Genomic DNA, 11424 nt, shown 5'->3' on the forward strand with positions numbered 1-11424 from the left:
GCAGGAATGAAGCTCTCAGACTGAAGAAGAAGATGGAGGGGGACCTCAATGAGATGGAGATTCAGCTCAGCCAGGCTAACAGACAGGCTTCAGAAGCCCAGAAGCAACTCAAGGGTCTTCATGGACATCTCAAGGTATGATGAATCTTCAGTTCAGATTTGGTGTCAAATCTGACATAGTTCTGCAGTCTTTTCATTTGTAAATCTTGTACTTCACAGGATTCCCAAATTCAGCTGGATGACGCTCTGCGCAGTAATGATGATCTCAAAGAGAACATCGCCATTGTGGACAGACGCAACAATCTGCTGCAGGCTGAACTGGATGAGCTGAGATCCCTGGTGGAACAGACTGAGAGAGGAAGGAAACTGGCTGAGCAGGAACTGCTGGACATCAGCGAGAGAGTCCAGCTCCTGCATGCACAGGTAATACATTTCAAATATTTGCTCAATTTACTCAATTATCAGTACTTTTACCAGTGAATAGGGATGTAACGATTGTGCCCTTTTATTATTGCTTGGACAAAATGTTGCACATTTCTTTGTGAAATTGAAATATAACACTATAATAATATACTAATATAGCACTTATAAATTATTGCTCTTTTGTTGGTTTTGATTGCTTCTATTGTCCTGTGATTAATCGTTACATCCCTACCAGTGAACATTGACACTGGTGATCTTAAATGGTGCAAATTATTTTGATGCAGAACACCAGTCTGCTGAATCAGAAGAAGAAGCTGGAGGGAGATAATACTCAGCTTCAGACTGAGGTCGAGGAGGCAGTGCAGGAGTGCGGGAATGCTCAATGGTCTATAAATTCTTTTTTTCTCGCTCTGATAGGAGCAAGATAATCTTACAGATGCTGAGGAGAGATGTGAGGGTCTGATCAAGAGCAAGATCCAGCTTGAAGCCAAAGTCAAAGAGCTGACTCTTTAGGCAGTGCAGGAATGCTGAGGAAAAAGCCAAGAAGGCTATCACTGATGCTGCCATGATGGCAGAGGAGCTGAAGAAGGAGCAGGACACCAGCGCTCATCTGGAGCGCATGAAGAAGAACATGGAGCAGACCATCAAGGACCTGCAGCACCGTCTGGATGAAGCTGAGCAGATCGCCATGAAGGGAGGCAAGAAGCAGGTCCAGAAACTGGAAGCCAGGGTTAGTTTCTGAAACTCAGTTCTTTATGATGCATTATCTATTCAAACATTTTCTAAAGATGATTAGTGTTAATCATGAATATTTGGGTTCAGAGCCTGAGTTGATGAATTTAAGATCATTTTCGGTTTGGTTAGGTGAGAGAGCTGGAAAATGAGGTGGAGCTGGAACAGAGAAAGGCGAGCGAGTCTGTGAAAGGAGTTCGTAAATATGAGAGACGCATCAAGGAGCTCACCTACCAGGTCGCTTTCTCTGACATACAAATGAATGCTTTTTTGTATTATTTATAGCATATAGATGACAATGAAGTCACTTTGTACCCTCTGTTTGCAGACTGAGGAGGACCGTAAGAATCTGGCACGTCTTCAGGACCTGGTGGACAAACTCCAGCTGAAGGTCAAGTCCTACAAGAGAACTGCTGAGGAGGCTGTAAGTAAACAATGTCACTCAGATATTTAAGTATTGCTGTCTCTGTATTATTCTTAACCATATGTTTTCGTTATTGTGTTTTTCAGGAGGAACAGGCCAATGCTAACCTGGGCAAGTTCCGTAAGATTCAGCATGAGCTGGATGAAGCAGAAGAGAGGGCTGATATTGCTGAATCTCAGGTCAACAAGCTGAGAGCCAAGAGCCGTGATTCAGGATCCAAGGTAATTTTTTTGTCCAATTAAAAATTCTGATATAGTACAGCATAGCTTACCATGATACTTACATTCTTTTTGCTCTCTTATTACAGAAAGGAAAGGATGAAGAGTAATCCTCCAATATAAAGCTTTTGTTTGCTGTGAAACCACATTCATGTACTGGTTCTGATGAAGCAATAAAAAAAGCAATTCTGAATTATTGTGTCTGTGACTTTCTTTTCCATTTCTGCTTTATCATTCAGTCTCACCATGCATCTAAAGTACAAAAGTGGGCATTAAGGGTGTGATTGAAAAACAAACAAACATGTTGTAATTGTATTAAGTTTGTGAGTAAATACGTCAAATGGTACTAAGGGCAAGCTCTACAAAGGTTGTGGGTTTCATATTAGGCCTGGGCGATAAAACGGTATCGATATTTATCGACGGTACACCTTCTTCGATAATGATAGAAAAAATGTTCGATATGGCGCACGATATAGGCATGTGCTATGAGTAGACTTGTGCCGGTATTCGGTAATGCGATATATCACGGTAATGAATGTGCACGATATTGTTATCGTGGGCACTTCTAAATACCGTGAATAATTATATATTACAAATTATTCAGAATTTTGAATGCATTTTAAGATTACTTTTCCCATCAACTGGTCAAAATGAACAACACCGCTGTATGCTGAAAGACGCATGCGCACTCTGATGTAAACAAGCGCGGACGAGAAGCACATGGCGGAACATGTGAGAGACGCTCTGGATGAAAGCGCACTTTCACTCTCTGATATGAAAATTTGATACCGGCATATCCCTAGCTATGAGTGATGCACAAACACGAACACATGCTGAAATGAGTGCTGTGCCTGCCTGTGATGAGGAGATTGTGAATAAAGAATGAATATAGTAGGATTTAAAATAAACATTTGCAATGTTAGGTGTGCGTCAGGGAGCGCATTTTTTAGACGGACAAGTACGACTGCTGCACTCGCGTCTCACACAAGTATAGAAAGCCATGCAATGTTAAAACAGTTTAAACCTTGCGTTGACAATTTAAATGCGCTATTATTTTGCTCATTGCGCCCCCTGTGGCCTCGGGAGACAAAAGTTTCCTTTAAACCTATTTAATCTGCATATAAAACATTAGAAATGAGATATGTTTAATTTTTATTTTGTGTTTGATTGTTAAAACAAAACATATTTGTTGCTTGTCTCAATAAATTGGGTTAATTTAAAAATACAGTGGTTAAAAAAAAAATATATATATATTGCTGTTTTAAAAAAAGGTTATAAAAAATGTCAATAATTATCGATACCGAACGATATGAAACATTATATCGTTGATCATTTTTTTAGCTATATCGCCCAGCCCTATTTCGTATATTTGAATTATAGCATATTTTACTATGCAAACACTTTTTGCATAACCGATTACATTAGCTGCTGATGAATGGTTCACAAAATTAGGACAAATTCTAAGAAATACTTACCCTATTCCACTCTGCTGCTTGATTCAAGATATCCATGTCACCAATGATGTTGTCTCTATTTATTCTGATTAGTCAATATGGGGTGCTGTGTGTACATTAATGAGGAAAAAAAATTAACTTAAATGATTTTAGCAAATGGCTGCAATATAACAAAGAGTGAAAAATTGAAGGGGGTCTGAATACTTTCCGTACCCACTGTATATGCTTGTTTGAAAAAAAAAAAAAAGGTAAAGTTATAGGTTCTGTTCCTGGTATAAGGTAAAAGTGTACCTTATAATTTGACATCATATGCTAAAATTTTAAAAACAACCATACTTTCTGGAAAATATTTTTCAGAATACTACTGTTAGTTTACAACAGGAAAAAAACGGTTAATAATATGTATGTTTAATTACAAGTTGTCCTATGAACAGACATACGATTCAGTGAATCACTTACTAAGAAACTGACTCAGAATCGTTAAAAATAACCGGTTCAGTTTTTTTAATCGGACATCATGGAGGAAAAACTTGGCGCTCTTTTGCACCTATACAGTCTATATTGGCACCTGACAAAATATCCCATAACTGTACAATGTTTCACGACTTGATGACTAGTTTAAAAATCATTGTTTAATATTAATAATGTACGTCCCTTAGCTTTGTGTCTGCTGTTAATGATGGATCCAACTGAGCTTTACTGTGGCTCTGGAGAAACAGCATTTCGACTCCTATAATGACTTTTAAGCATTTCCTCAATGAAAATAACGTATCAATACATATATTTGGTTTAATACAGATACACGATAAATCACTTTGGGTTTGTCACCTCATTAATAGCGCTGTTAGCAATAATAACACGTAATTAAGCTCTTTAATAATCAAGGGGGAAAAAGCATAAGGTTCAAAATGTCATTACGTACCCTTAAAAATTAATCTGTATAATTGGTTGAACTGAATATCAACACAAACTTTGTACCTTGAGTTTTATATCGTTGAAAATAATCTTTAGAAAAGCTGAGGAGAAAATCCAGCAACGATTGAGAAAGTTCCGCCGTCGACTGAAGAAGACGCTCTCGTGCAGAAGGCGGGAAAGTTTACGTGTCTGACGTCACGGGATCTCGTGATGGAAAATTACTAGCGTAGCAAAAAGACAAGTACCGAAGTACTGTAGTGAAATACAAGTAAACATGTAAAAAGATAAAAGTTCTTGCCTTTTTTTCCTTACCTTTTCTATAGTTTTTTTTTTTTTTTTGGCTGAACATCAAGTATTTTTCCAAAAATAATGCCTTGAGTAATTAAAAATAAAAATATAAAACAAACAGAATCAATATCTTATGTCCAAGTCACACCTGTGCAGTTTTTGAGGTTGCTCTGAAAATATTAGAAAAGTAAAATCTAGAGACATCTAAAATTATACATTTATGAAATATATTACAATATAAAACAGTAAACAAATGTAAAAAAAAAAAAAAAATTGTGAAGCATATAAATACTTGGGGACAAGAAACTTTTGCTTTAATATATAAAGACCAAACACAACACCTGAAGAATGTTTTAAACACTTTATTTTATTTAATGTTTAATAATCACATCATAGTTAACAATTAACCACAATAAACACCTCATTGAGAAAAAAAAAAAAAAAAAGTAATAATTCAATTTTCATGGAAAACCTCAAAAATAAAGGAAAAACAAACCAACAAAAACCTTATCTGGCAAATAGCCTCACCTGGTTTCTGAATGTTCTATTCATGTTAGCTTAGAGCTTCTTACTGCATCTCAAGAGAGCGACTCTACTGCACATTAATCTCATCTTTCTTTAGTTTCCATGTTACTTTAGGGTTGCACATCTTTATGAGTTAATTCAATTTTCATGGAAAAACTCAAAAATAAAGGAAAAACAAACCAACAAAAACCTTGTCTGGCAAATAGCCTCACCTGGTTTCTGAATGTTCTATTCATGTTAGCTTAGAGCTTCTTACTGCATCTCAAGAGAGCGACTCTACTGCACATTAATCTCATCTTTCTTTAGTTTCCATGTTACTTTAGGGTTGCACATCTTTATGAGTGTTCCAGGGTAAAATTATGTCCTCTCCCAGATTACTCTCAAATAAGAAAAACAAAGCAAAATCATAACCATAAAAATAATAACAACAACAATAATTGGACCTCTCCTCTCCCTGCTTCAACAGGATGCCCTGGTCCTTCGTGGCACAATAAAATCTGTGCAACTGAAACACATTCAATGCAATCCTCCCATTTTAGTTTGACAGTGTTATTCAAAGTATCTTTTTCTTGTAAGACTAAGATTCATAGAAACATAAAGCGTTATCAGAAGACGTTAAGAGGACATGGGCTAAATATTGATGCCCATCTGGACGTGACCCACCTGGCATCACCTGGGCATAAGCGCTACCAAGCTCGCCACAACATTAAACACACGGCGGCCAAATACATGTGCTTTAATATAGTTTAAATACATTTGTTCTCTGCCTTTCTCATTGGAAAAAATGCAGGGCGAAAAATGACAATAATAACATGAATAATAGCCGTTAAAGGTGCATAATATCATCCCTCAGCCACTTCAACCACTGCAGATTTCTTTTAGTTTATGCCAATATTAAATGCATTCAGAGATAGCAATATAACCACAGGGAAATCAACTGTAAATGCATGTAAAGACGCTATAAATGATAGTAGGGGATTGTTCTCTGGGTTCATTCAGGCACTGGGAACCGATTCAAATGTGACCTTTTCACTACAAACAGCCGCTAAACATACGGCCCTTAACGAAAGACCTTTTCAGACTTATATTTACCTAATATTTACACACCTCTCATTTCTTGGAAAGAAAAAAAAGACTATAAATAATAACCGTTATTGCCCAAAAATCATCAATTTGGCATTTTTTTCCCCAATTCAAAGAGATGAATTATTTAAATAATCTTTAAGAATGAGAATGCACGATGAAGTTACGCTGTCCTACTTGTATTTGTTATATCTAAAATGAAACTTCCTCTCAGAAAATGCATTCAGCAATTTTTCGATCAATCGCATAATATTTCATGATCCGAATTTGCTTTTCATGCATGATGTAGATTTCTAAAAGTCAAAATCTGGGGTCTGTCACTCTTGACAGTCTTATTGCTTTGCATGTTCTGGGATTGAAGAGGTCTGACAAGATAGATGCAACAATAATCTGTCATACTTATAGAAAGGAAAGCATGCTAAAAAAAATAACGTCTCTCCGACCTCCATACCACCCACAGCTGATGAAGTCCTCTTACCTCATTATTACACCAAAAGGACACTAAACCAAGCAGATACGTGTTAAGCGTGTGATTCTGTGCGACCTCAAAAAGGCCGTCTGAAGTAAACTACTGTAAAATGCTACAAGAGAAATAAGCTACAAGCTCCACCATTAAAACCCCGCAGGAACCTGTCGACTCACATGTCCTAAAAAAGACCTTCAGAAACGAATGCAATAAGAGAAGAAGTAAAACCACCACCAGACTCACTCACAATTTCACTGGTTTCTCATAAAGCAACTATTAAAAGTACGTAAAAGGTGTCAAGCTGTGACATTCTGTCTCTGCGTCGCTCCAAAGGCAGGATGCGATTGCTATCAGGCACAAACTCGACGCTCGCTTCCATATAAAACATACTGGACCTACTGCACATGATGCCAAAACATCAACCATTCATTGCCAACAGAAACCCCTCGTGCATCAAGTCAACATCCACTATATGTGTCTCCACGCTTCCCTTGCCTTTGTGAAAAAGGAGTACATTTAAGCATACTTTTAAAAGGAGTACTTATTACAGCAATGCACTTTGGAAGAATATACTTAGTGTAAGTGTGAACTGAATGTAATGTTTTCAGACATTTACATTGCTTGTTAATTGAAATTAAGTCTATAATGGTTCAGATTTATATTAAATGCGATTAGAAGAGTGTTTTTGACCCACTTAAGTAGGACTTAATTAGGCTACATCTATATACGCAATTTCACAAATACTTCTAGTGTCTTTGAAATATGGTTCAAGTGTATTGCTGATTGCACTGGCAAGCATTCATAGTAAACTAAACTTGCAAGTCATGCATTTAAATATATTTTTAATTATACATTTGTAATGATGAATGAAGGTGCAGTTGAGTAAAATAACTTTGAATGTAATATTGCATAACTCTACAGTATTTCACATGCGCTTTAGTATGTCAGTCAACACGTCAAAATACGTGTACTTCTTCAAAGATTATTAAAACATAATGATTTAAAATGTACTTTAAAGTAAAACTTTTCATTTGACAATATTGCAGTGTACTTAAGTGTGTTAAGAAACAGTCATGAAAGTGTACTCTAAGTACACTTAAGTGGGCTTTTATTTCATTAATATTATATGATCTTTTCTTCTTTTTCACAAGGGTATTCTTTGTTACACGTCCATCTCAGACCCTCTTCACGTTCACAAAGCTGCGCTTGACACTATGAGCACTGTTTACTGTGCGTGGAGTTTCATGTCTTATAGGCATTATAGGAGACCGTTATATTGCTTTACAATAACAAGGAAAAGGAAACAATTGCTGGTCACGAAAATAAAACGAAGAGTCAAAAGAAACAGTTCATTGCTACAGTATTCACTCAAACACACCATCACGAAACAGCTTTAGAGAGAGATTCAGAAAGCCTATGTGCTTCGATGACAGCTCTACTGGAGGTCAAGGGTGAGGTGAGCGAGGGTCCTGTATGCTGAATGATGCTGCCTTCAAATCAAGCAGAAATGATCGTGCTTACGAGACGAGTGCCACCGAAATCTGACATCTGATGTCGGGAGACTTTCCAAGTTGGAGCTGTTATTAGCCATTTTAAATGTAAAAGTTTCAGACAATATTTATTTAGCCAGCTTATGAGGCATAAAGGGACGATCACACTACACTTTACGTTTCACTGACTTCCATTCACATGCATGCAAACATGGAGACAGGATAAGCAAGCTCATGCAAGTGTATGACGTGAAGACATACGACCAATAAAAGCTTGATAGATCCCGGCGTGACCTCTTAGCTGAATTAAACAAACAAACAAAACGCAAACTTTAAATCTGCAGAATTGCAGTAAATTTGAGTAGATTGCATATTTATAAAAAAAAACACCAAAGTATGTTTTACAAGAAAATATTTCAATTCTTCTACTTTACAATTGCATGTTTAATTCGGCGTGTTACATGCGGTTTCTTTGTAATTGTGAAACCTACTAGCAATTTCAGAGTGAAAATTAAAAGAGGAAATAAAGCAAAAAAAGTATGTTTTGCAAGAAAATCCTACACCTGTTTTTCTACTTTAAAACTGCATGTTTAAATCAACATGTTACTAGCAGTTTCTTTGTAATTGTTTGTGAAATTGAGCAGTTTCTGATTGAAAATGTGTGTATTTTAATTCTTGCTGTGTCTGTAGATATTTTGCATGCTCAAAATGCAGTGTGAACGTGAATTAAATCTTCACACAACCAAACTACATTCCCTATTCATTAGAATGATAAAATGCACCGATCTAGTGCACATCCTTTGCTCTTCATTTTGTTGCTTTGGCACTAAAAGAAGCTTTTTGGTTTAGTCAGAAAGTGATTTTTCCATCTAAAATCCTATGACACGATCGCATCGTAAATAACTCGTAAGCACGAACTTCCCATGAGGACTTGAAGGCAGCTAGAGATGATGTCCAGATGCATCCAGATGTGTTTGTATGTGGTGATCAGATGGGCATGTGCAGGTTTGATTATGAATACCGAGAAGGAGTTGCAATACAGATAAAAAAAATAAAAAGGAACTCAACTAGATTCATGCTCTACAACAAGTGATGTAGCAGGGGTGTGAGTAGCATAAGTTTAGCCATGTCAAAGTGTAACCTCAAGAGTTTACAGACCCACAGGCCAGATTTCGCTCCCAGTCGCCTTCGACTGCGGTCATTTTTTTGTGCATCCTGATGACTATAATCTGTACAGCCTCACCAATCAGCAATCAAGAACGTCAACAGAGAGCACACCAATCATATGAGTCTTAGCAATGGTAGGAGGCGGGGTTTAGAGAGCAGCGGACCAATGAAAAGACAGCAATCATATCTAGAGTCCATTGAGCGAGCCAACATCGCCCCCTTGTTCCTGGGAGGAGGAGAGGGCCGGGGTGGTGTGAGAGCGAGGGATGCCGGCGGTTGCGAGGGAGTCGTTGAGCGAGACGCTGCTGCGGAGCAGGTGACGGTGGACAGGGCTGTCACCCGAGACAGGCCAGGTGATGATGTCTGCGCCGTGGTCCGTGCGAGAGCGGGCGTTCTCGCGGAAATTTAGCTTGAAAGACTCAATCTGCATCACAGAGTGTGGAGAAAGACAGGACAGAGGAGAGACAGGACATAAACAAGGGGAGGAGAGGAAGCGGGCGGGGGTGAAATGTAAAGGGCAGAGTGATAGCAAAAAGTCGAGTTAGATGCCTGAAAAATAAGAAGAGGTCAAAACGGTTTGTAGATCAGAAAACTGCACTTTAAAACCATCAGTTCAACTGCAGAGGTCGACCGACTGATTAATCTGCACCGATAACAGACTAACTGTTAAAATGACAACTGCACCATAATTAAAGTTACACATCCGATTTGTTTTAAATGAATGGTATATAAAAATAAAATGTTACATCCAATGGTTTTATTCAATATTTTGATTGTACTTGAAATTTTATATACATTGTCTTATATGTAATATTTTGATTTTACTTCAAAAAAAATTAAATGTTACAATGTATTTATTCAATATTTTTATTTTACTTTAAAAATAAAATGTTACATTCTATGTATTCATTCAATATTTTTTTTATTTTACTTTAAAAATAAAATGTTAAAATTAATGTTTTCATTCAATATTTGATCTTGCGTAAATGTTACATTCAATGTTTTTATTTAATATTTTGAATTTACTCAAAAAATATTATTCAATATTTTTATTTGATCTTAATTTTTAAACAATAAAATCTTACATGCAATGTTTTTTATTCAATATTTTGATCATAAAATCAGCCAAATTAATCAGTAATCAAACCCCCCCCCATTCCATTATTGGTTTTACACCAATATTACACCAATTATTAATTATTATCATTAATAGGTCGACCTCTCGTACAGTGATAAACCAGACAACAACAAAAATCAAACAATTTACATGCTGCTTAAAATTAAGAGCCAAAGAAAAAAAAAAGCCACAAAGTAATAGTGTGTATGAAATGATGGAGAAACAAATCATATTTAGCTGTAAATGTGAGGAATGGAATGTGAAAGTGGAATCAGAGTCAGTTCTAAAGGACCTCTAGATGGGGCTTCGGCGGGGCTCTGAGTCTCGGGCCGGGTTACACACAAACTTACTTGTTTCAGGGATGAGCGAGTCCAGGCCCTGCGGGTCCCGGAGCTCCTCACTCCTGCAGGGGCCGCCCTCCTTCAGCCCATTCTCCTGGGCAGGGCCGGCTGATGGCTGGGTGGCCGAGACACCACTAGAGGGAGCCCCGCTGCCCTCAGCAGTCTCCTGGGCCCCCTCAGCCTAGAAACACACAGCAGGGTGTCAATAGGAAAGATGTGGGTGAAATGGCGATGGACGCACAGCCAGGAGCGAGTGCTTGAACTGAATATAAATCAAACCTTGCATGGTGAAGAAATAAAGCTGATATACAGAACCAGTTTAGACACACTGGACTGAGTTCATGTGAAGATTTTAAAGGGTTAGTTCACCCAAAAATGAAAATTCTGTCATTTTTTACACACCCTCAAAGCATCCTGGGTGTATATGACTTTCTTCTTTCAGACGAATCTAATCGGAATTATATTAAAAATTGTCCTGGCCCCTCCAAGCCTTACAATGGGGATAAGCGGGTGCTTTTTGTCAACAGTCCAGAAGATGTGAAATAAAGTGCACGCATCCGTAATAAAACGTGCCTCACACAGCTCCGGGGGCACTAGAGGTCACATTTTCAAAACAATAACAAAGGCGAAGTTTGATGACGCAATGAAGGAGGATGTTCACGGATGAGGTAATGAATGAATTTTTTTATTACCTGTACCTTCAATAGTTAGTCAAACAGCGAATAAATTATACAGAGAATGCAAGCAAAGAACATTTACACTGTCAAAGAACATTATGACTA

General features: G+C 37.5%; 2 protein-coding genes across 10 annotated transcripts in view; one reads left to right on the top strand and one right to left on the bottom strand.

The window, feature by feature from the left end:
* Window positions 1-1970, top strand: part of LOC107686853 (myosin-7-like) — a 14189-nt gene extending 12219 nt beyond the window's left edge. Inside the window, exons 33-40 of the mRNA XM_016484010.1 lie at window positions 1-134; window positions 219-422; window positions 707-789; window positions 936-1152; window positions 1287-1391; window positions 1483-1578; window positions 1665-1799; window positions 1886-1970. The exon at window positions 1-134 is cut by the window's left edge and continues 17 nt beyond it. Of these exons, the coding sequence (XP_016339496.1) occupies window positions 1-134; window positions 219-422; window positions 707-789; window positions 936-1152; window positions 1287-1391; window positions 1483-1578; window positions 1665-1799; window positions 1886-1906 (995 nt within the window). The 3' untranslated portion in view covers window positions 1907-1970. The remainder of the gene's footprint in view (window positions 135-218; window positions 423-706; window positions 790-935; window positions 1153-1286; window positions 1392-1482; window positions 1579-1664; window positions 1800-1885) is intronic.
* A 6925-nt stretch (window positions 1971-8895) lies between these two features.
* LOC107686888 (microtubule-associated protein 4-like) overlaps window positions 8896-11424 on the bottom strand; it is a 61149-nt gene continuing 58620 nt past the window's right edge. For 8 of the 9 annotated variants that reach the window (XM_016484064.1, XM_016484036.1, XM_016484063.1 and 5 more), the window contains 2 exons: window positions 10652-10823; window positions 8896-9733 (listed from right to left, as the gene is read on the bottom strand). In XM_016484064.1, the coding sequence (XP_016339550.1) occupies window positions 9726-9733; window positions 10652-10823 (180 nt within the window). In that variant the 3' untranslated portion in view covers window positions 8896-9725. The remainder of the gene's footprint in view (window positions 9734-10651; window positions 10824-11424) is intronic. The other variant, XM_016484051.1, reaches the window with a different exon arrangement.

The sequence above is a fragment of the Sinocyclocheilus anshuiensis genome, unplaced genomic scaffold, assembly GCF_001515605.1.
Source record: "Sinocyclocheilus anshuiensis isolate Anshui unplaced genomic scaffold, SAMN03320099.WGS_v1.1 scaffold601, whole genome shotgun sequence".
In the NCBI taxonomy this organism is placed as follows: domain Eukaryota; kingdom Metazoa; phylum Chordata; class Actinopteri; order Cypriniformes; family Cyprinidae; genus Sinocyclocheilus; species Sinocyclocheilus anshuiensis.